The following is a 26713-nucleotide window of genomic DNA, read 5'->3' on the forward strand; positions in this document are numbered from 1 at the left end:
GATGTTGCTGTAGAGTCGTACAATCGAAAAATCAATTGTCTCAACAAGAGGCACCTCCATCTGCTGCCTGGGGACGAGGGAGAGAACTGTGCTCTGGCACATGCTGAACCACATTGCCTGCTAGTAGCAAATCCATCCCCCACACTTGTACAGTATTGTTAATGCTTCCAGCAAGTCTCAGTGAAACGGTGCAGCACTAAATATATATATACAGTATATGAAATTTCTTTTTTTAAACCGAACAATTTCCAGAAAGACATCTTAAAATAGAAATAACCTCTTTTTATTTAATGCAGTGACCCTCACATAACCTGGCTAAAGTGTACAGATAAGCTATACACTGACTAAAACACTATCCAAGGAGAGACGAAGGAAGAGTGATACACGAAGGGCTTAAATCCATCATCAAAAGCAAAAGGTTTTTTCTTCCGGAATCTTGTTTTACAAGCACTTTTCTGTACAATGACATGGGGAAATAACTAGGCTTCACTCTCTCAGTACGAAAGTGCCAAAGGTCTGCCTTGACAAGTGAAAGCTGCGTTTGATAAGCCATTTTCCTGGTCATTTATACACACCGCACTTCATTGTGTTCTGACATTCTGAGTTTTTATTAGTTACGCAAAGTGTTACACAAAGTTACACAAAATATTCAAGGTAAAATAAAGAATGTAATAGCAGGAAGAGAAAAGGCCAGTATGGGCGTCTGATATATAAGCCAGACGGCATTCCACTGTCATTTTACATCTTATACAACGTAATAGAAACAAAGCCGGTCAAGATTTATAGGGGGTTCACATCTCAATATTAATGATAGCCGTAAGATTTAAAACAACATATAGAAAGGAAATGAGAAGTCCCTGGAGTATTATCTGGGAGTAATACATATAACAGAGCCAAAATAAATCGCTAAACAACAGGAAAAAAAAATCTATATACACTGCAAATAGATGTAAAACCTACGAATAAAATATGCAACTCATCCTGCCTTATTACGATCCACAGAAATTCATAGGCAATAATATATTCTAGTGGTCTCCATGTCCAAAAAATGAAAGCGAGAAACAGGATTAAGGCCCCGTTTACACGGGGTAAGAGGGGGCGGATTTTGGCGCTGAATCCATGTCATAATCCGCCCACTCACAACAGCGGTCTATGTAGAACGCTAGCTTACTTTTTTCTGTGAGCGGCATGTTGCCTATCACGGAAAAAAGAAGCAAGCTGCCCTTTCTTCAGGCAGATTCAGCCGCAGCATCCGCCTCGTGGCAGCACGCTCCGGGCTAGGCCCATTCATTTGGGCCTACTCCGGACCGGAGTGCCACTGCTTCCCGCATCAAAATCAGGACCAAAATACGCCCCCTTTCCCCCGTGTGAACTAACTCTAAAAGAAGTCTTAGGCCAGGGCCACATACACTTTCACTGCTGCAGAACATCCACCAAATCACCAGTGATCCTTAAAAGCTGAAAATACAAGTGACTTGGTCTGCAGGTCTGCTCTGGTTTCTGGATCAAGAACACTCTATTCCCTAGCTTTAATATATTTAGCATGTAATTTTTTTTGCTGATATGATCATCTTAGATTATTGTAGTATGTAAATGGCGTTTAGAAATTTAAAAAAAGGGCATTAAAAATTAAATGCATAAAAAAATTCTGATGGGACGAAGTTACATGGACATACCCCTGGACAATTCACCTTACACTAGCTAGGACCAATAAGGTCTGCTCTATTATATGCCTCAACACAAAACATAAGAGGCTTTACAATCTATGGTACGTGATAGGATGTGCGATAAAAAGAAAAAGCAGTTCAAGTTCATGAATCTATTTTGAATATTTCGGAACCCATCTTAAACATGATGGATTACTAAACCGACCTATAATGTCTCCTGACTATCTGTATCTTCGTGAGACCAGTATTCACACCAGGAACTGGAAGTGGATACTGACACTTTCCGAGCGATGTGCATAATAATATAAGACAGATCATATTTAGAAACAGCAAATGGTAAAATTTGTGTATACTTATGACCATTGAAATGTTTGTACTAAAACACCGGTTGGTAGTATACAGTGTGTAAACATACTCTGTTTTACTTTGACAGACACTTTGTGTCCTGTTGTTTTAGAGGGTGCAGGACAACTTTTCCACATGGTACCCAACTGTCAGGGTAGCAGTCCTCTCAGTTTTGTATATCAAATAACTAGAGCTTTAAATGACTGATATACAATTTATAACATGGCTGCTAATGCGCATATTTCACACATATCACATCAGTGTGCAAGTGGTAAATTATATTGCAGTTTTGACCCAAATTTATCTTCTTAAAATCACCACAAAATCACATATTTTAGCTCATCTAAAATGATGTCTAATCCTAACTGGTTATTAAAAAAAACTTTGTAGTTCTTTCACCCTGTCAAAAGAAAGAAGAAGTGGTGGCCTTCCCTGGATGACGCATTGGTCCTGAACCCAGAGATAATGGTAAGTACAATGGGGCTGTGGAAGGTAAGGCCTTTACACTGATATAACAGGTCTTCGGTCTAATCCATATCTTGACCTGTTCCATCAGTGGAAAATGTAATATATGTAGATCACATGACCTACATATATAACTGAATAACTATATAAAATAGAAAAAAAAAAAAGAGGATACATTAGAAAGTTGGAGGGGGGGGGGGTCATGGAGGACACAAATTGTTGATTTATCCTGGATAACCCCTTGAATAACTGATGACCAAATCCTAGAATAGATCATCAATTGCATATCGGAGAAAGCTCCGACATCGGAGGGTTTCTGGATCAGCTGTTTGAAGAGGCCACAGTATTGGGATAACAGCTACCTACCAAGCACAGCCCCATGCATTTGTATAGCAGTTGTGATTGGTATCGCTGGAATGAGCTGGTAACAACCCATGCTATCCATGAAAGTGATGTAGAAACTTCCAACAAATTCTTAAGATGGTTGATTGACATGGGTTCTGAGTGTTGACCCCCTGGTGGTCTTAAATAGATGATCTATCCCTATCCCACTCCATCTGAATTCTTGTAAAATGAGCTTTATAAGGCTAAGTACAAATATCCTAAAATGTAATCACACCAATGGCACAGTTATACTGTAACTGCCAGCTATGTAAGTTCATTTGGTGCCTAGATCATAATTTAAGACATTTCTTTTGAAAGCAAATACCTTTCTTAGTCATTTTAAGCTTCTGCAAGCTGCTGTGCATGTACTGTATGTTACTAGGAGAAAGTGCTGAAATTCAGACACAAAAGGTTAGGAGCCTGACATTAATAGCTGTACTGGTACGATCATTACCTTTTCTGCAGCATCACATGAAATGGTGTTAAAAGATAATAAATGAGGAGCACAGTAGGGAACAGAAGGATGAAGCTCAATCTCATATACTGTACAACCAGATGAATAGACAGATTTCAGGAGAGGGTTGAATCAATATGTCAATCATTACATAGCTAGCTAGAAACAGACAGACTAAATCCCACCAAAGCTACTTTTGATACACTGAGGACAAAGTTGCTCTATCATTCTATGTCACACAACAAATCCATCGCTCTATATAGCTGATAGCAGTACCAGCTCTACAAACCTTGCTTGTAATAAAATGTGCAAGTATTACGCATGCACATCATTATTACCTGCTTTGACCTCTATTACTCCTCATATCAGTTATGCTTTATGGAGCAGCTTGAAGCTGAGTACATCCAGCAGATACTGATATAAAACATAATCCAATATTTCATCACCTAGCAGACTATACCAATGACATAACTACCAGTAGTACTTAAGCCAGTGCTCCTTAATATTGCAGAAAACATGTCCTCTTTTTAACTTGACATTCATCGGCAACAAGCAATCTGCATAATGCCTGCACACTGACACTGCCCTGGGCTAAACCTGAGGCCAAATAAGTAGAAACATGGCACTAAACAACTACATAAAACTGTATATAGTTTAATACAAATCAAACTCTAGGAAACTAGGGAAAATAGAGCAAGACATTCCTATTCATTGGAAGGTTTATGCTTCAACTAATGAATACAGAATATGACGTAACAGAAAAAGATGTGACATTCAAAAGGCTTTCGTTTTTTAAACAAAAGAAAATACCTTTACCAAGCGGACACTCAAGTTTTGATCAAACCTCTACTTGAAAACAAGCCTGCCATGTGAGCTTACACTTTGGAGAGTAGAATGGGTAGTTGGCCCATAGCATGATCATGTTGCTAGTTTTATTTTCCAAGGTCCTTTTAAAATAAGGCAATCTTCTTACCTTCATTATTCATATATCTATCCATTACCCTGTTTACTATTAAAGGGGACCTTCCACCACCTTCACCAACTCCAATTCTTAAATCAGTGCAGTTCGTTTTGGTGCCTGATATGCTATTTAGGCTTTGTACTGTCAGGCGGTCAGTGTTAGACAGGAGCAAGCAAGGCTTCATGATTGAGAGGTCCTATCAGAAGATATTGTCAGAGCCTGGAATCACATTCCTTGTCAGCTCCTGCCTGGTGCTGTTCTCCTGCTACTACAGAGCCTAAATAGCATATCAAACACCAAAATTAACACCATTGATTGCACGGACCTGAAGGATGTAGAGCCGGACCCTTGCTTTATCGGTTACACACAGACACTGGTGACCCCATTTACTAAAATGTGGTCTCCCAGGTGTCTGCCATTTCAAAACTGCGACTGGTGGAGAGAAAAGTCCTCCATACAGGACTTTTGTCTTTGCCGTTTTCATCGGTTTCTGCAAAAGAATCTCCAAAGGAGACTTCGGCGCAATTGTGAACTTAGTCTGAGCAAAACTAAATTGTATAGAAAAGTAATAATAATAATAATAATAATAATAATAATAATAATAATTTAAATTGTTGCAAAGGTTTCAGAATAATATTTTGTGGCTTTCAGAACTGTAAAATATTACATGTTAGTTTAGAAAATAGAAAAGCAACAGAAATTGCACTGGAAAAGGTTATTTACCTGGGTCTCAACTCCCTGCTCCAGTAAACGTTTTGCTTGATTTTCAACTTCAAGGCGAGCTCTACCAATAAAAAGCAGATCATTCTCGATAACCTCTATTCCTGAAAGGTCCACCCCTTGTGAAAGGTAGTCTAGAAAACAAAACATTTGTTAAGTATATAAGTTAAAAAAACAATAAGGATAAAACATCATACTGCTTCAAGGGAGTCTGCTATTGGATACCCATAACCTTAGCAAATGAACTTAGAAATGATTTGTGTATACTGAAGAGGTTGATGACAACCCCTGCAGGAGCTGTAATGTCAGCCATGGTGGTTGTCATCATATCTTAACAGTCAATCAAAAGAATACAGATTGTAGGGTTATATTTATAGGATTTGAAATAATCTGGGCCATTAATTTCTCTGAGACAATCTCACAGAACTATATACAGAAATATAGTAAACCTATACAAATTTGCTAAAGCTTCTATCTTCTCAATGGCAATTTGATTTTATAAGGGAACCGGAAAGACGGAGACCCTGTCTACTTAAAAAGCAATTACCTACAGAAACCCAGGGATCTGTTAGACAATAATGGGGCTTGCCAGGTTTCCAAAGAGGTTTCATATCAAAACCGGCAGAGAAAGTCCTTGTAGGACATAGGTCCTGGAACAGGAGTTTAGGGTCCAATATTACCTAGCTGTAAAGCCATAAGTGCCCACAATAATAATGAAAATATCTTTATACTCACCCTGCCACCATACACCCAGCACAGTCCTTTACTGAAGCTAGAGGAGTACAATGAAGTGGGAATGTACATCTTCGGCTTCACTGAAGTGCTGCACAGGTGAAGGGAGCACCAGAGAGGAGTCCAATGAGACTCATTGACAAGTATAAAGGTTTATTTGTTTTTAAATGCAGGCACATATGAATTTAAAACAGGGAAATCCGGGACTAAACCCCCAATCTATAAAGACATGTGAGTGGCTTCATGTCCCAAATCGACTTGTCGCGTTATCTTTAAATCAACAAACACTCACTAGTTATATGAACATCAAAAAGAACCAAATACATTTTTTTATAGCTGGTGACAGTCATAGTCAAGGGGTAGAAAAAAATGTCTCTGCCATACGCACTTGTAAGAGTTTACTAAATCATTTATAAAACAATATTTTGTTATATTTCATGTTCTGGAGAGTTTAATTTAAGCCCTTTATCCATCCCATTACAAGATCCACTAGAACTGAGGAGCACGCTTTAGGAAGCACTTATTGCACTGACACCATTTGTCAGAAAATCAATGAATCAGAACAAAACTACGCAAACAAATATTTAGAAAGGGAAATGCCTTTTCCATCTGCCAACATCAATGTCTGTTTCATTTGTTACAATAGATGAAGGTTGGCAATTACAAAATGACACGAGACCAAAAAAAAAAAACAAAGCTAAAAATCACATCGTTAAATATTTGTCACAAAAAATGCATCACTTATTTTTATGAAAAAGTAGAGTGCTTGTAATAAAGGTCATAGTTAGCGTATAATGAGTTACTAGAACATGGCATTATACTGCATGGAGACCTCATGGGAAGAATTATACCAAAAAATATAAATATAGGAGGTGATGTTAACAACACATACAAAATACATATAAACATACACAAGGACAAGTATATATACTGTACACATGGCTATATGTTTAACTCCTTTTTTGGCTTCCACTAATCAAATGTTAAAAGAGTGACGTGAATGGCCATTGTGCTTTTGCTGTGTGTTTTGTTTTCTACATAGGGAAACCACTTGCGATTGTGCAGCTAAATTTAACGTATTGTGTTTCTCTAAAACACGTGTTTTTGAAAACGTGTTTTTTCCGCAGATTTTTTTTTATCCACAATGTGGATATAGTTTAACTGTATTTAGTCTATATATCCAAGGACTTTCTGCATGTAACAGTTGGATATTCAAGTTACCGCCTCTGGTCTCAAATTTCAGATGACGGATGCCCCAAACAGTCAATTCTTTATAATTGAGATTGTGTTTCTCTTTAAAATGTTTTGGCACTGGTGGAAATTGAGTGATTTTTTGAGATTTTTCAGTATTAATTTTTTCCAAATGAGCAAAATTCTTTATGCTCAAAATATGTTCACAAATTCTGATTTTTAGTTAATGGTTTGTTTTCCAAAAACAGTATAGATTGGAAGTGTAACAAAGGGAATAAATAGTCCCCTCTGCTGCATGTTATATGGTCATGAATTTTAAGAACATTTTTCCCGATGAATGTGTAAACTTATGGCGTTTGCATAAAGGTTATGTATTATTTATAAATATTATTTTTCTTTTTTCTTTGCCACTTTCTTTCTCCCCCCCCCCCCCACATTTTCCCCTTTAAATGGTGGTGACCAAAATAATTGGATTATAGCATAGTAGTGCATTACATTACACTCTTATTCACATACTGCACATACACTGTGTGTGTGAAAGTGCAAATGAGTTGCTCATTCGCAACCAGGTTGTTTCCATGTTTATAAAGCACTGTTTTTCACCTGTTGTCAGAGTACATTGGAACCTGCCAATTTTATACAACTTTATACAACCGGTGTCATTGATTGGCGATCACAGGCCTAAAAAGCTGCTCTGGAAGGTGAGGCCTTGTCCAGGGTGCAACTAACAGCTCATAGAAATTTGGATTAAAAGCTAATTTTCTTGGCAGAAAGACTGCACCTTGACACAAGAGAGGTATGCTCTCCATATTACTAACAACCACTACAGCCCCCCTGAAAAATATGTAAAAAAAAAAAAAAAAAAAGAAGTTCAAAATGGATCAACCAGAGTCAGAACATAAATATGGGTATGGGTACGACTGAGGGCTGGGGGAAGGCCATTGCCCATACAGTTTGTGCAGATGTCATATATTTGCTGCACAATGTTTGTCCTGCAATGAGTTACCAATAAAGAACAAGAAGGTTTTAGAGAAATGTGAGTGCCACTTCTCTTTCTTCTGTCTTAGGGGGCGTTCACACTACCGTCGGTGTCCGACAGCTAATGTCTGATGCTAACGTCCACGAAAAATCTTGTGCGGATATTAGCATTGGATACTAGCTGTGTCTGTGACATTTTGCATTGATTTAATGGGACATCATGTGCGTTTTTTTACAGTCCATGGGTGTCCTTAAGTGTCCGTTCACAAAGATGTCCGATTTTTCAAGTGGACAGCAAAACCCGACATGTAGGTTTTTGCTGTCTGCTTGAAAAATCGGACATCTTTGTGAACGGACACTTAAGGACAGACACGGACTGTAAAAGAACGCACATGATGTCCCATTAAATCAATGCAAAATGTAACGGACACAGCTAGTGTCTGATGCTAATGTCCGCAAAAGATTTTGCGCAGACATTAGCATCGGACACTAGCTGTCGTACACCGACGGTAGTGTGAAGCCCCCTAACACATGCTCTCTATGTTACCAACAACCACTATAGCCTCCCTGGAATATATGTAAATTCCTCATAAAAAAAAAAAAAGTTCAAATGGATCAACCAGAGTCAGAACATGAATATGAATGTTGTTATATTACATGATACAACAGACAGGTAGTGTTACCAAAGCTTGATAATAAGATTAATAATGAGAACTCATCAAGTTACAGAATGGAAGGAATTCTAAAATTAGAGCCATTTTACAATTTACATTCCAAAAGGCAATGTTAACAAGCAGTGTCGAAATATCAAATGACAAAACAACTTCAGGATGTCTTTTAGATTCACATTTACAGATGAAAGGAGGCCTCAAAATCCCTAGTGATACAATGAATTCTGTGAAAGAGGTTTATGTCTCTATCCGTCTGTTATATAATGGTATTTCTTATTCCCCTGGCAGACACCTTCACAGCCAACGACCAGAAAATGCAGCGGAAACATTTGGTGCATTTGGCTGCAAAGAAATAAAAGTCTTTGCGCCAATTAATAGAAAAGATTTTTGAGGCCGCCTCAGATTCAGAAGCAGGTTTTTAATCTTTAGAAGAGACTTTCAAAGGATGCGTATGTTATGGATCAACATCAAATACGAACCAACAGAAGATCCATAACTTCATAAAGCTAAAAAAGGACTACATTCACATTTGTGTTTTCAAAATCCATTTGTGGTATGCAGCGGAAACTTTCCAAAAGTAACTACAGACCCCCCAGACATAGTTTACTCACCTGAGGCCAAAGGATAGCCCTTTTCAACTCTATTAGCTGGTATACAGAAGTGTACTCTTCATTTTGCAAGAAAATGTACCCTGCACAATATAGGATCCTATAGGTAACTTTACACTATCAACAGACGTATACATTGGGAAATCCTCCTTACATTCTTTTTTTTTCTCAATAGAAACTACAAATGAAGTGTAAGCCTAGACGGACATGTTTGTGGTAGAAACGGTCATGAAAAATGTAAAGTTTTCACAGCCAATTTGAACCCAAGGGGCACTCGCTTTTACAGATCTCTCATACATTTGAGTATATTGAGAGGTTTGTGAAAATAGACAAAAATAAGTTGTGACCTATTTTTTGATGGACTTTCATAACTGGTCATATGAATAGCCCATATTCACATACCATGAATTTAATGCAGCTATGTTACGGCCATTAAAAAACAAAACGCGGTTACACGGTCAGTTTTCATTGTCATGTGAATGTAAGCAAAGAAAGTATAAGCAAGGTAAATATCATGGTGGTAAACAAGAGGGTTCGTAATTTCACAGTGCATGCACATCAGACTAAAATTTCTTACCTAAGGCTGAGGCCCCACGTTGCGGAAGCACCACGTTTTTTATTGCAGATTTTGATGTTTTGGGGTTTTTTTGAGCCAAAGTTAGGAATGACCACAAAAGGAATCCTACTAATATTATAAGTGTGAAAGTTTGTGTGTTTGGATGTTTGTGAGTTTGGATGTTTGTTCCTCAATCACTCTAAAACGGCTGGACGGATTTGCGTGCAATTTTCCACAACCATAGTTTTCCCTTAGGATTGAATCACAGGCTACTTTTGGTGCCACTAAACAACATGGCTTCCTAGCAGGAGACTCACAAAAGCAGGACTCCTAGCCCCAGCTATAGACTCACACACACTACATGGCATTTCCTGCCTCAACCTGCCTGCACACTCCTTACTGTCACCTCAGGAGTAGCCCTCACTCTACTCACTCAAATTTACATATAGCTTTCCACTATATAACAGATCACATTGTCTGTATCACTACATACACAATACAACACATCACATTGTCTGTATCACTACATACACAATACAACACATCACATTGACTGACACAATACAACACATCACATTGTCTGTATCACGACATACACAATACAACACATCACATTGTCTGACACAATACAACACATCACATTGTCTGACACAATACAACACATCACATTGTCTGTATCACGACATACACAATACAACACATCACATTGTCTGTATCACGACATACACAATACAACACATCACATTGTCTGTATCACGACATACACAATACAACACATCACATTGTCTGTATCACGACATACACAATACAACACATCACCAACACATCACATTGTCTGTATCACGACATACACAATACAACACCTTGCCTGTATCACGACATACACAATACAACACATCACATTGTCTGTATGTCTCAAATCACCGCAGACGAAGTCGCGGGTAAAAGCTAGTAGAAAATATATAGGAAGTCCTTAGACATTTCCCTTATGCTACACATTTTAGTGTTTTGAGATAAAGATATGCCTGAATAGTCTTTAAATAGGCTATTCAGGCGCTGTTAGTCGTTTTTAAAAAGACCCCCCCCCCCCCCTTTTCTAATTACCTTTGAAATGATTATATAAATCACTCTCTTCGTGCATGGTGGACGTTCTATGCACATCCCAGCGTCATCTTGCTTTTGCTGCATAACTCCTCCTGCTCCTTCTACTTCACTGCCTCCACCACGCTCCAGCAACGTTTTCCTGTTCGATAATATTGCCCGCTGGAGCGTACGCAGTACCGCTGCGGAGGGAGCACTATTGCGCATGCGCAAAATTTCAATAGAAACCACCGGGAAAATCTGCAACAACAAAAAAACGCTGCATTTCCGCAATGTGGGCTCTCAACAAGGGTATAAACTAAAAAGATATATGAAGGTAGTGGCATTGTTCTGTGTTAAAATACAACACCTCAATGTGTATACAAGGTATGAATAGCAGGCAAAGTGATGTGGTATATAGGTGGTGCTCACTGTTCAAAGGATATATAAAAAAGTCTTGGGCAAAAAATTGTAAAGGGAAACAGGGCACTCACCAACCAAAAGTAAAATTTTCAAGCTTTAATTCGTCATCATTAAAAAATTGCACTTAGACAGCATACACAATCGGAGATGGATTAAATGGAATGCAGAGACAATGAAACAACGACCGTTTCGTGCTAGACGCACTTCATCAGGCTTCCGGGGTACAACAAGGGTACGTTTACATGATTTTTTCATTACCAAAAAAAAAATTAGAAAAAAATGTCAAAAACCTAAACTGTTAAAACATATGCACAGATTTTGCGGTTTTCCAATGCAATTTTTTTTTTTAATTATTATTTATTTTTATTAAATTTGCCGCTAGTCATTGTTTGACTACTCTAAGGTTTTTAGCACTAGTATAGCACGGAAACTCCTAAAGAAAAGGAAGGTCAAGCTACGTTTTTCAATGTGCTAAAAACTGCTTCCTTCAATGATTCCTGTTGAAAAGAATGTGACTTCAATGTGGAAATTTCTCTTAAGTGGCTAGAAAATGCTCTAAAATCCACACTTAAAAAAAAAAAAAAAACAACTCGTTATCGACATACCGTCTTTAGACATATCATGAAAATACTATATTGTAGTATGCAAATCTATTTATGTCTATAAGAATAAGAAAATGATTTAATGTTTGTCTGCTGGCCCATGATTTTTATAGTAATGCTATACATTATCAAATAGTCTCAAATAGGGTTTTTAGTCTATTATGTAAGCCAGGAGACCACATGCATCGAATGTTTCTACAAATATAATGACAGCCATTGAAAAGTAAGACTGCTTTGTATGAACACTTACTGAAAGTGGTTAAGATGACTAATGAGATGGTATTAAGCTACCAATTTCTGAAAAATACCAAGACATGTTAACACGCTGACACTCTAGATTCAATGACTCCTTACAATCTATAAAATAGCAAGTGGTTAGGTATTATTTGTTATATTTCACAGAAAATCTAATGGAAATGGCAGGCTGATTCACTAGAACAAGTTCTGCTTGACTATTAAGATCAATCGTACTGACTAAAACATCAGCTGCTCAGCAGTTTTTCAGCAGCCTAAAGTACTGTAATTAAATGGGCTGCTCGGTCTGACAACTTTCCAGTAAAATACCTTCTTAGGACCCAGGACCTTAATTTATTGTCCAGATTCAACTGCTAGGACAACATACCGCTATGCACTATGTCCCAGCAGAGGACCTTCCACTTGTAATCTGCACAACTAAGGCCTGGTTCACATCTACATTCGGTATTCCGTTGGGGTCTCCGCCGGACAGAATACCGAATGCATTAAAAAGCAGTGAGCAAGGAAAGCACATGGACCCCAAAGACTATAATGGGGTTTATGTGTTTCCCACGCAGTGTCCGCACGAGTCATGCTGAGATAAAAGTACTTCAAGCACTACTGTTCTCTCCGCATGTTTCATGTGGACACTACGCGGGAAACACATGGACTCCATTATAGTCTATGGGGTCCGTGTGCTTTCAATGCTCACCGCTTTTTAATGAGTTCAGTATTCGTTCGGGGGGTCCCCAAGCGGACTCCCCAAACGGAATACCGAACGCAGCTGTGAACCAGACCTGACAGAGAATATTCTTATTCTTTATACAGTACTTTTTGTATACAATATACATAAGTAAATTGTTTATAAACCACTGTCCTGTAGCTGCCACAAAATCATAATTGCATTGTATTTTTACTTTGCTAGCTACAAAATCTGCAGTTTAGTGTGCAATGCTTTGGGTGCCCAAAGGGAAGCACTGACTAAGCAGTACAATGTACAGTGACCCTAAAGCCATCAACAAAATAGATTTAAAACTAAAATATATTCTTTTCATAAGACAGGTTCAATTGAAAATGATTAATAATAAAAAAGGAAAAAAATGCTTTATATGCACCAAAATAAAGTTAAAGAATGTTCTTTAGATTACAATTTCTAATAAAAATCCACAACTGGAAAGGTATCTCTACATTGGGGGGGAGCAGAAGGGAGAGTCATGGTGCGGAATCATAAACGTTAACCAATGATAGATTATATCATATGTCATATATGGTATCTCATAATAACACAAGTAAGCACATACATAAAAGTAGTAATAATACAAGCAGAGGCTTAATTTGAAACTCCTGCATCCCAGTGCAAAATTTATAAAGGGGCCTCATCTTACCATGTACTATCTATAATACTAGTGTCTTATTATGTTGTAAAGAGTTCTTTGGGCCCTCTCAGTCACCAAGCCCAGTTTCGATTGTATACCCTATAGCTATACCTCTGAATACAGAGCATCAGAAACAAAAATATACAATATAAAAACATCATCTAAAACAGTATCGCAACCGACACCTTAAGGGGCCTGGGCCCCCTCACTAGTTAATGTGCCAAAAAAAGAGATAAAAAATACAGTTTACTTTTTGAGGCCCCCTAACGTGTCAGGTTCCAGGCGGGGGAGAGCCTCAGCGTGCGTCCTGACAATGGGGGAGGGGCAGAGACATAGTGCAGGAAGAAGATAGTGTCGGGGGGGGGGGGGGGGGGGGGGGAATTCATCTTATATAGTGAGAAGAGCAGCAGCGCTGAGGACTTCTGAAGAGTCAGTGGAGACTGCTGAGGTTAACCCATGCATGCAGGGCAGGCTGTACAGCACACAATACTTTGCTGGCAGCTGCCTTTCCTTTCTCCTTTCCAAATTACAAGTAGTGTGCTGCTTGGGGAAGAAGGGGTTACAAGTGCACATTCAGTGTCTGTGAAGAGTGTTTTAAGTGAAAACTGTGAGAACACTCTTCACTGGCACTTGTAACCCCTTCTTCCCCAGGCAGTAGACTTATTACAATAAGTATTATGTATTACAGTACATGATAGTGTGTGCAGGGGCCACTATTCACATAATACTGTGTGCAGGGGGAACTATGGGGCATAATAATGCGTGCAGGAATATGGGGCGGGGAGGCGGTCTTTGGGGGGGCCATATCAGAAGTTCGTTGCGGAGGCCCGTCATTCCTAGTTACGCTACTGATCTAATATATATATATATATATATATATATATATATATATATATATATTTGTACCATTAAATATGTGTGACTGTGTCTAAGATGGAACATGTCAACAAGCCCTAACTACAGGCACATCCAACAGTCAAAGGGGCTAGATTTTACTTTACAGCTCTGTTGCGTTTAAGAGAAAACATAACATTAGTACTGGTCTGTGGATTACTAGGACTGATAGGCCTCTTTCTATTTAGTGACTGGTTCCCATTTGCCGTGATGACAAGGGCAGTTTTAGTAGCGCCATCTCATAATCATTTCAGATTGAGAAAATGAAAAGGGCCTTCCAGGAATATGGATTTTATGTGTGAGAAAAATGAAGAGGATCTATGGATTTTATCTAGTGACGCTATTGAACAATTTTATTTACCTACGTTACTTACTATATCCAGATATTCTTTCATTATCTAGAAAATACTGTGCAGATCTTCAGAGTCATTGATATATCTTCCAGCAAGTATGTAATACAGAACAAACTCTGCGGCCACCTGTGCTAATTAAACCCCTTCCTCTTAACTTTGGCTTAAGCTAAAGAGGAGGCTGGGAAAAATCTGCTAGTGTAATTAATGAGAAGAAACTGAAGTGTGCTTCCTGACTAAAGATGGTATCACAGCCGCTGTTTTCAATTCAATGCAAGGGCACTCTTCTCTTCTACAAGAGCCTATTGGCATTTGACATTTTAGCATAAGAATACTACAGATTGAGATAAAGAACCAAGTGCTGGAGAAGGAGATTCAATTCCCCCGCTCCCCAAATAAAGCTAGAAAAAAAAAAAAGATCACATACTATGAACTGCAAGAAGGTGGGATGCTTAAACTGCTTAGCACGGAAGGAGCAACATGCTTTAAATATCTGACTAAGGGTGAATTCACACTGAGTAAACGCTAGCTTATTCTGAACGTAAAACACGTTCAGAATAAGCGGTGTCTAAAGCAGCTCCATTCATTTCTATGGGAGCGGGGATACGAGCGCTCCCCATAGAAATGAATGGGCTGCTTCTTTCACTCCGTGCAGTCCCATTGAAGTGAATGGGGAGTGCCGGCGTATACGGCAAGCTCTGCTCATGCCGGAGCGTACACGCCGGCACTCCCCATTCACTTCAATGGGACTGCACGGAGTGAAAGAAGCAGCCCATTCATTTCTATGGGGAGCGCTCGTATCCCCGCTCCCATAGAAATGAATGGAGCTGCTTTAGACGCCGCTTATTCTGAACGTGTTTTACGTTCAGAATAAGCTAGCGTTTACTCAGTGTGAATGCACCCTAAATCTCAGGCAGGGCAGAGTGTATTCAGTAATACTAGGTTCACACTAAGACTGTCAGTTGTTCTGGTCTATTGGAGGACCGTAAAATAGCAGACACATATAGAGCGCAACAAACTCCATTGGTTATAAAGGAGTCTGTTGGGTGTCCACTGTTTATAAATTGAAAGCGCTGTACAAAAAAAAAAAAAAGTTGTGTATGCAGGACGTTTTCATTCACCGATTTCTGAGCTAATGCGATGTGAAGTAACCTTAAAGTCAACTGTTAAATATTATTTATTACAGTTACAATTGGGCAACAGTGTTATTTTCTTTAGGTTACAACACAAACATATTGTTACAATCACAACAAGGAATGTATCATCAGAAAATTACCTATTTTTTTAATACCAAGAATTTCTAATAAACATAATTCTTTAATTTTCCATGTCACTATCCATTTTTTTTTATTAAAAAAAAAAAAAGTTTGATTTTTCACTCAGGTCATAATGTGTATTATAGACTGACACTTGCAAATTGTGGATGGATTTTGTTTGTAGAGGTCACTTCAACTTACATTGCAGGCTAAATAGACAAGATGACACTCACGCATCAGTCTAGAGGCACTACAGCGGGACAAGACAGAGGGCGGCTTGGCAGTTCCGAATGCCTGGACTTACTTTTTGGCAGCGCAATTGCAGCAGTTTCAGGGATGGGGACTTCCGCTGGGCTCGGTGAGATCGGGCCATCTATGTGTGCAAGATACCCCTTGGACTGTTCCGGTGGCTGTTTTGGAGGCTGGTCCCCTACCAACCGCTCGTTCTCGACTCCCCACGTTAGCCCTCTTATACAAGGTATGGGATAGGGGGAAGAAACTGTTAGGTACTTGTGGCTTTACTACATTTACTCCTCTGTGGCATAATAATCGCTTGATTGAATTTACTGTGCTAACGGGCTTCGAGGGGTGGAGGGATAATGGTGTCCTGTCCCTTAGTCCAGTGATTTTCAACCAGTGCGCCGCGGCACACTAGTGTGCCGTGACACATGGTCGGGTGTGCCGCGGGGAAAGTTCCCCAGACGCGTGCTAAGATTGGCACGGGAGACCTATTTTGCTGGCACAGCAGCCAGTGCCCTTGTAAATGTAGACGGAGCGTCCCTTCACTGCTCTGATAGCTAGAGCTGAGGTGTAGGACACGCCCCCTTCTCTCCCTGCCCACCAATCAGAGGTGAGCCTCTCACTGCACAGGATAAGGGACCTGCTGCTACACGTGAGGAGGAGCTCCTGCTCTGCAGCCCTGAATAGGAGAGGAGGAGAGGAAGCTGAACAAAGTGAAAGTAAAAGAAAACACCAGGTTAGTAACTATTCTTATGAATGTCAGGCATTTGGGGTTATTACTTTAGTTTTAGTAACTCCATGTGCCTCACATTAATAGCAATTAACCCCATCATGTCCCTCATATTAACTCCTGTGTGGCTCACATAAGAGTTAATAACGTGTGACATATGGGGGACTATATAATGAAGATATTTACTTAATTATCACCTCCATATGTCTCACATATCAGTATCCCTTATGTAAAGCACACAGGGGGTTAATGTGAGGGACATGATGGGGTTCACTGCTATTAATATGAGGCATATTGAGTTGTAACCTGTAATATACATGACCAGACTTTTTATACACAACTGTGGATAAAAGTACAGACCTATACATTTCTAAGGACCCATATATACAGCCATTCTTTTTGTGGCTGTGTATCTGGGCCAAATTGAAGAGCTGAAAATTATAGAGCAGGTCCTATATCTGTCCTATACCTACCCTATATCTGTCCTATATATACCCTACATCTGTCCTATACCTACCCTATATCTGTCCTATACCTACCCTATATCTGTCCTATACATACCCTATATCTGTCTGCATTTGTGGCCCTGTCAATTAATTTTTAATGTTTATATCAGTGAAAACCACATGCGTGCCACTTGTATGCAGAAGGCGTAAGGCTGAGGCCCCACGTTGCATAAACGCAGCGTTTTTGTTGCAGATTTTGCGGCAGTTTATTTCAACCAAAGAATCAACCATTTAGAATCTATATTATTAACTATATGTATAATATGTACTGTTTTAGTGTCATTTTGTGCCATTTTGGTTGGTGGTGTGCCCCGGGATTTTTTAAGTGTAAAAAGTGTGCCGCGGCTCAAAAATGGTTGAAAATCACTGCCTTAGTCATATCCTAGATAACGGGATATTTAAGACCTTTGCGGACCTTCAGAGTGATTTTTCTATACCCCAGGTGTGGTTTTATCAGTATCTTCAGCTTCGTCATGCCTTCCATGTTCAGAGTATACATACCCCCCTGACAGCTGGACTACACCCCGCACTGCAACATACTCTTATGGGATCTATTACTAAGGGAATGATATCTGCACTGTATCGACAGTTATTAATGGCATACTTGGAGGATTTCCCGGACAAGACTAGGGAAAGGTGGGAGGGGGATGTTGGTGCGGTGGATGAGGAAACCTGGTGAGATGTGTTAGCCCTAACCCCAACACTGTCCCCTAGTGAAGCGCAGAGACTGTCTCATATTTATCTCTTGCATAGGGTCTATAGGACCCCACAGAGATTGTTCTGTATGCATATCCGTTCTGATGCCAAATGCCCCCGCTGTAGAATGGAACCCTCACATCTCCTGCATATGATGTGGGAATGTCAGGAGTTAGCCAATTACTGGAGTCAGGTACTGTCCTTGCTTGGCCGGGTGTACTATTGCACTTCTGCAATCACCATTAGTTTGCCTCCTAAGTCTTTTGGGGGAGGGTGTGGACACGGAAAGCCTGGATTTTATAGGGTTGTCCAGGGTTTTATACCAGGCAAGAAAATTAATTGCTTATCATTGGTTGGACCCGGGTCCTCCTTCTCTAGTGGAATTGATATCTAGAGTTAATAATACTATTAGGCTGGAGAGGGGAGTATATATACAGAGAAAGGCCCAAACTAAATTTGAAAAAATTTGGGGAGCATGGTTGGACACACCTGGCCTTCCCTCCCCGTCTCTGATTAGGAACAGATCTCACACTTCAACTTTCTCTGTTTCCTTGATCCCCTGAATGTTATTCTTTACATGGAAATCAAAGGAGGTTCGGGAGATTTAGCGGGGGGTCCTAATGGACTTCCCCCCCTCCCTCTTTATGTGTCAGATTGTGTCTCCATATTTACTTTGAATTGTTATTGTGTTGCTGTTGTTTTGTCGATTGTTTGATTTTATGCTAAGAAAAATTTGTTAATAAAAATTATCTGATTTAAAAAAAAGACAGGATGACACTAGAAGATCTACAGATAACACCCAAAATTTACTAAATTCTGTTAACAGAGCAGAGGAAAAGCTCAGATAAGATGAAACGTTTATGCACCGGAAATAGAATTTTAAAAAATTATAATTAATTAGAAAAAAGTAATACATTTCACTTATCATATCAAATCTGGTTTTACCACACGCCGGAGGATTAGATACACACCTCAGCACACAGTACCACACACTGGAGGATTAGATACACAGCTCAGCACACAGTATCACACATCAGAGCTTTACTCCAGGTTCCATAGCAACCCAGCTATTTTTCTTCACAGCTGTATGTCAGCTTTAAAGGGGCAGGGTGCTGTAGATGACACTGTTACACAAGGTCACATACACACAGCTTTACTCCAGTTCTCCATAACAACCGATCACAGGTTTTTCACTGATATCCAAAATGCGATACACATGATCACATGACGCTTATGGACACACATACAAACGACATACAAAACACACCAGTGCAAAACTGGGCAATTCTTATGGGGCCACTACACAAACAAAAACTGAAATATACCCATGCGAAGCAGGGTCCACCTGATTATATATATATATATATATATATATATATATAGATATAGATATATATATATATATATATATACATATATTTATATAAGGCTTTATGCACATGACCATGTGCATAGTCAATGTGCTAGCCATGTTTTTCAAGGCTATGACACTGACATCATTACTATGGCCCCAAAGAAATTACCATGTATTTTCAAGATCTGGTGTAAGCAAAACTCAGGACAGGTCCTACTCCAGTCCGTTTTGCAGCTCGTGCTTACTGACCTCATGTGCCGTCAGTGCCATTCAATCATGGCCTGGCAACACGCATACGTGCTGTTTGCATATTACTTAAGGATTATTATCCAAATGTAAAGCACCATGGAATTAATGGTGCTATATAAATAAATAATAATAATACATAGACATAAATGCTTGGTAGACAAATGCTGCTTCATATCGAGCCCACTGACAACAATACAGAATTTTGAGATGCCTTGCCAGGCCTTTGCTACTATAGTCTTTAGGTACTTCGTGTTTGTGGGTTTTCAATTTTATTTTAAGTAAAATGGATTCTTGAAGTCAGATGACTGACTCCATCATTGTCGCATATTCATTTTAATTATGTTAAGAGGCTACTGGGTTGATGTAGCAAAGCTCCATATTTGGTAACGTCCATGCCAGCCAGATTTCAGGCAGTCATTGACTGCAAGCTATTTGCACCAAGGCATTAAAGATAATGTTTATATTTATAATTATGTTAGTTTTCCAATTACTCATGAGTCTGTGAAAATGAAGGGAACGTTAAAAAAGACTAATTCCTAAGAGGCAATCATTTTGTAAATTTTCTTTGAATTAAAGCTGAAAATCTGCATTTAAGTTCACCTTCATTTCAAATCCATTGTACTGGTGTACAAAGGCTAAATTCTGAAAACTGTGCCACTGACCAAACATGTCCAATGGCATATATTATATGTGTGTATATACAGTAAATATATATATTACTAGCTGGTACCCACGACTTCGTCTGCGGTGATTGTAGAAGTGGGTAAATACAGGCGCGGGTAAGGTTTTAGTAGTGTGTATAAAGTATGGGGTATAAAATGTAACTGTGTATCTTGTTTTTGCTGTAATCCAGAGAATACGTGAGACTTTTGTGTTGAACGTAATTTGTATTTGAGCTGCTATACGGTGTTCTGAGAAACTGTACATAGTGTCTTTGGGACAGAGGTATTTCAAGTGAATATACTTGGATATACGACGTTGTATGATTTGTTATTTTGCGCCAGCACATGTAGGTTTTGGGCACAGGATACTCTTGAGCAAGCCACATAAAGTCTGGCCCTGTGCATGACAGTTTAGTAACTCCATGTGCCTCTTATTAATAGCAATTAACCCCATCATGTCCCTCACATTAACCCCTGTGTAAGAGTTACTGATAGAGATGAGCGAGTACTGTTCGGATCAGCCGATCCGAACAGCACGCTCACATAGAAATGAATGGACGTAGCCGGCACGCAGGGGGTTAAGCGCGCCGGCTACGTCCAAGCGGAAGTACCAGGTGCATCCATTCATTTCTATGGAGCGTGCTGTTCGGATCGGCTGATCCGAACAGTACTTGCTCATCTCTAGTTACTGATATGTGAGAGACTTGGAGGTAATAATTAAGTATCTTCATTATTGAGGTCTTTTATTAGTAGCTCCATATGTCTCACATATTAGTAACCTTTATATGGGGCACACAGGGGTTAATATGAGGGACATGATGGGGTTTATTCCTATTAATGTGAGGCACATGGAGTTACTAACACTAAACTAATAACCCCAAATGCCTGACATTAATGAGAATAGGAACTAAAGGAAGGTAGCTGTGTGTTTCTTACTTTCAGTTTGCTAGCAGCTTCCTGTCCTCTTCCGGGAATCTTTGCAGGGTGCAGATGGCAGGAGCTATCACTATAGCAGGCAGAGACTTGAGCGATTAAGCTCCACCCCCTGGGTTTCCTGCACCCCTCTCAAAGGGGAGTGTCCTTATGCCTCAGCTCTAGCAGAGACTTCATTTAACTCTTGCAGGTCCTGTGCTGCAGGCATGCCAGTGAAATATGGCAGGAGTGCCACTCTTGGCACGTGTGCCAGGGGTTGCTGACCTCTGCTGTAGAGGGTAATATGAATTTTGTGGCTTGCTATGGTCCAAAGTGTGTGAGATTGCAGAGATAGTGATGTGAGTTTGGGTTTTGTGGGGGTCCTGTGAAAAACGTATGTGCGCTATTGTGACGAAAAGTAGCCTATTGCGCAATCGAGTGTAGTGACTATGTTTGTGGAAAATTTCAGCCAAATCGGTGGAGCGGGTTTTGCGTGATTGACCGCCAAACATCCGAACATCCAAAGTCACAAACCCACAAACATTTCACATTTATAATATTAATAGGATAAATGTACACATAAATCACTGGAATGACATGTGGCCATGTTATTTGAGTTATGTATAGGAAGGGTTAAATGCACTCCATTCACAAGGAGGCTTTAGGGGGACTTATGGTCCCTTGTACTCCTGATCAATGGGGGATCCACCGACAGAGCTCCCAGTGATCAGACACTTATCCCTTATCGACAGGACAGGGAATGAGTCCATAATGTCACAATCCCTTTAAATAATCTATTCAGGATATTCTACTGTCACTCAGCCTAGCTGAGATGCTAAATTGTTTATATGAGGCACACTGAATGTACTCTGCCATGAAGGGTGTGCTGGGGACCCACCCAGTTGTAGGGCCCACTGGGGGATATACCTGTTCACCTTTCATGCTTGCACTGACTGTACTGTCCTCTGATATCCCAAAATAAGAGACTGAACATGCTAGAATGAATAGTTCTGTAATCTTATACCCTCTCCCTGTAAGTTCTCTCTTCCTATCCAATAATAACAGCTTGAACATCATGGGACTTGTACATCTTTTTTTCCTATGCACCATCCCTAAAAGTCTACTAATATACAAAAGTAAAAAGCTATACCTAGTTCTCTCTTCCTATACCTCCTCCCCGTAGCAAGGTCCTTTGATATCCAACAATAAAAAACCTGAGCATGCTGGAAATTGTAGTTTACTCCTCCTATACCCCTCCCTGTAACATCCTGTAGAATTCAACATTACAGAGTGTATTTTTATATGGTCATCCTCTATACATATGTATACAAAGATGACACATGACTACACATACTCCCATATACACATGCATGTTTTGTAGAGGACTTGCATATTTATGACCTATCCTTAGGGTACGTCATTAATTAAGCATCAGCAGGGGTCTGATAATCATGCCCCCCAGTTCAATTGGGTGAAGAGGCTGCAGAACCTAGGTGAATGCTGAAGCCTCTTCAATGAATACCAAGCACAGCACCACACATATCATAGCGGTTGTGCTTGTATATTGCAGCTCACCCCATTAAAGAACTGACCACAGTGAAGAAGCCGCAGTGCTCATGAGCCGTACTGAATACATGCCAGTGTGGAAGTATTTCTGCTGTTCATGTATACTACACAGTGAAAATTACAAAGACTGTATTCATTCTGATTTCTTAGTATAAAATCTATGACAAAACATCACAAGTTATTTTTTAAAGAACTGGTACTGTGAAAATACAGTGGAGTAAAATCTAACAGTAAATATATTTTCAGAAAAGTTCTCCAAAGAGTTGCTGTGTGGTACAAGAGTCATTATAATGGAAAATGGAGATACAGAAGAGGCTTGCTAGCCAGTGTATTATTACAAGTTTACCAATTCATGTCATGTCAGAGCATTTAAAGAAATACCAAACACTATTAATGATCAAGATGTAAGATATTAAATGGTAGAAGAAGCTCCCCACATTGACGGCATTAGTGGACTCAATGTTTCAGTGTGGTGCAGGGTAGTAAATGCTTGTAAACAGTAATGCTTCCACCATTGGTTTGGTAATAGAGGACTGTGCCCCTTGTATCTCTGGGCGTAGTTGTCTATATGTATGCTACAACATAATTAAAATGTTCTCATCTGGAACACTTTGGTTTTGGCCAAAATTACATATGGCCTAGTCATTTATTGACAAACCTGTCAGCTATCCATTAAGGAAATAATGAATGGATGACATGGAGGTGTACTTTGATCACAGCAAAGAAAAGATTACTTTAAGGCCAGGGCCACATGTTGGCAGTTTACAATGTGTTAGCTGCTGGCAGAATCTCTGGCTGCTAACCCACTGTGAATTCGTAGAAGTGAAGTGGATGGGATTTAAAGAAATCTCAAACATACACTGTGGGGGAAAAATGCACCACTACCTGATTTGTGCTGCAGATTTGGAACCCGCAGCATGTCAGTAAGGATAGGTTCGCACCTGCGCCTGCTATACGTTCGGAGTTTCTGTCCCCGTATCGATTTAAAAATTGCGGAGTGAAAAGTGAAAAACCCGGCAGACCCCGGGTTTCCACAGGTATCCGCTTTTTAAGCGGAGTGGGTTTCTGATCTTCGGGTGTGCTTGGTGGATCCGAAGAACAGAAACCCAACTGCAGTTTTAAACCTAGTGTTATTGCTGTGGAATCCACAGTGGTTTTCAACGGTTACAATGCTTGAAGCCACATGGGATAAACCTGCAACGTAAACCAAATATTTACTGCTGTAGTGGATCCAATGTGGGATATTCTGTTGCAAATATTATACTGCCGACCGCCTATCAGGAAATATTATTTTGAAAATAGCTCAGAAGAAAATAAAATGACAATGTGATCTTCACCATACCGATTCACTGCCGATCTGGTCCCCTGGATTCCTGGGTCCCCCAAAGGTCATTAGTTTCTACTCCACAACATGGACATGTGCCTGCTGCAACTAATCGCTGGCTGTAGCCGGTGACCAAATGCTCAAGTGCCCAGGTGTAGCAGTCACATGACAGTGCAGGAGCCGAAAAGAGACTAGCAAGGAAACCAGGACTTGTTGGAACCAAAATAGTAGGGGATTGATTATGTATGACTTATGACTTTGTTATTTAATGCCACCCTAAGCCATTTTCTAAGTAATATTTCCTGGCTGGACAATCCATTATGTCTGAAATACCTCCCTGAGTTATGATTTCCAACAACCTTTCATACATGGTAACAGCTATAGAAAGTCTAGTAAGGTTGTTTCACTAAAGTCACTCCTGCTTATATTTAGCTACAGCTAAGAACACATCAAACTTCAAGGCTGTCCTCATACGCAATAACTACAATATTGGTCAAGGAAAAGTGAATATCTAGAAACAGCAGGTTTGTTTCTGTCTTATGAAATATTTGCCACTGCCTGTGATATTTCTTACACTTCAGCATTGCGAGTGTAAATACTGATCAACCTAGGTAAAAAAAAATGAGCGGGCGGAGAAATATTTTAGGCATTTTTCAGCATCTGCACACAGCTAGCCATCTTTAACAAATTAGTGCCCACCATTTGGCATTATGTAAGGGTCTTGGGTATTGTATTGCATGTAAGCAACATAATAACCAAACATTTGCAGTTGAAGTCTTCTTTTCTCTCCTCCCTCCTTAAATGACCCTTGCTCTCTCTCTTCCTATACACAGCCTGGCACATCATTAGCCATCTACAATGATGCCTATGCTCTTTGTCACTTTATTCTCCTAATTAAAGCGCTAGTCTTCATTAAGGACCAGCTCAAAGAAAGCACCACAATCCACTGTGGGTTAATTTAATATACTACAATGTGACAGCAGTCCTCTCATGGGGTATACCGCTACCCATATCTGACTGATTAGAGAAAAGATTAGTACCCGGTACAAGCTGAGTCAATGGAGTGAAACAGATTTCTAGCAGATAAATCCTCCTTATAGAACTCTGTGCAGTTGCCTGTTAAAAAAGAAATCATGCAGTTCATCTCTCCTGCGGTGACACATGTTCTCCCTAAAGCAAATGAGCAGAACTGGCATTCCTATGACTATCTTCAGGCTTAAAACATATTCACAAAAGAGGAAAGAGCAATAAGAAAATGTGGCACAACAAAGGGAAAGAGGTTTCTGCTCAGAGGAAGAGAAATACATTCAATTCACACAATGCAAATATAAAGGTTTATGTCAATAGCCAAGATAATATACCAAGCACTGGAGGGGGTTGAGAAGGAGTAAAATGTGTTATAAACATGTACCAAGCTTACTAGGCTATGTGCATTCTTTCCTACCCCAAAAACTACCAGGAAGCCTATGCAAAGTGAAACCTGCTATACATGTAACGCTAGGTTCACACTAGCGTTCGGGTCTCTGTTCTGTGGTTTACGTCGCCTGCATGCAGAAGATGGAAACCTGTCAGACCAGATCCGGCCGTGAGCGGCGGTGAGCGTTTTATGCTCTCTGCCGCAAACCCGTTTTTTAAAAAAATCGGACACAGAGTACTGCATGTCCGACTCTGTGACCGATTTTAAAAAAAAAATAAAAGGTTTTGCGGCGGAGAGCATAAAACGTTCACCGGCGAACACGGCCGGACATCTTTCAAACCCATTCAAATGAATGGGTTTGAAAGAGTCCTGCAGGTTTCTGGCTCCTGCCTCTGTTTTGTGCAGGAAACGGAAATCTGCAGAACGGAGACCAGGCGCAGATGTGAACGAGCCCTAACCTTTATGCATCAAAGGGGTTGTCCCATCACAAGGATCCTATCTATACTGCTAGTTTATGTGGATTTAAGACTTTTCCTAAATGCATTGCTTTATCAAAACTGCATTGTTTGGCCACTATCTTAATTTATTCTCTTTATTGTTTACACTACGTTTCTATGGCCCTTGGGATTATCTGCTCATTTGTGAAGTGATGTAGCTGCCTGCTCTCAGGGGGGAGGGAGGTGCTGGGAGCAGCTCTGAGCTGTTTGTGTCTTTTAAGTAGTGGAGCTTCTCAGATAGGGGAGGTGAGAGCTCCGGGATTTCTGAGCTCTTATCAGTCGGGTTAATTGAATTTGGCTGATAAGGGCTGAGGGAGTCTGTTACCTCTGTATGTAATGCAAGCTGACTCAAATCCAGCTCTGCTACATCAGCTTCACACTGTGGTAATTCATTTACAACCAATCCTGTGCAAGTGAAACCCCACCCACCAATGTGCCGAGAAAAGCAAGTGAATAGAACGCAACAGCCTGCAGTCTGGTGAACAAGCGTCATGGGAATACCCCTTTAACCACTACGTGACCATGCTGGTCACACTGACAATTACTAAGATAAAGAAATTACAATGTATTGTCATATACTTACTTTTTCATTTTTGCAACATACATCTGATTT

The 26713-nt window shown here is 39.9% G+C and overlaps 1 protein-coding gene across 1 annotated transcript in view; it reads right to left on the reverse strand.

The window, feature by feature from the left end:
* Window positions 1-26713, reverse strand: part of COG5 (component of oligomeric golgi complex 5) — a 192878-nt gene that overhangs the window by 92055 nt on the left and 74110 nt on the right. The window contains exon 7 of the mRNA XM_075274097.1: window positions 5000-5130. Within this exon, the coding sequence (XP_075130198.1) occupies window positions 5000-5130 (131 nt within the window). The remainder of the gene's footprint in view (window positions 1-4999; window positions 5131-26713) is intronic.

The sequence above is a fragment of the Leptodactylus fuscus genome, chromosome 5 (genome assembly GCF_031893055.1).
Source record: "Leptodactylus fuscus isolate aLepFus1 chromosome 5, aLepFus1.hap2, whole genome shotgun sequence".
Lineage (NCBI taxonomy): Eukaryota > Metazoa > Chordata > Amphibia > Anura > Leptodactylidae > Leptodactylus > Leptodactylus fuscus.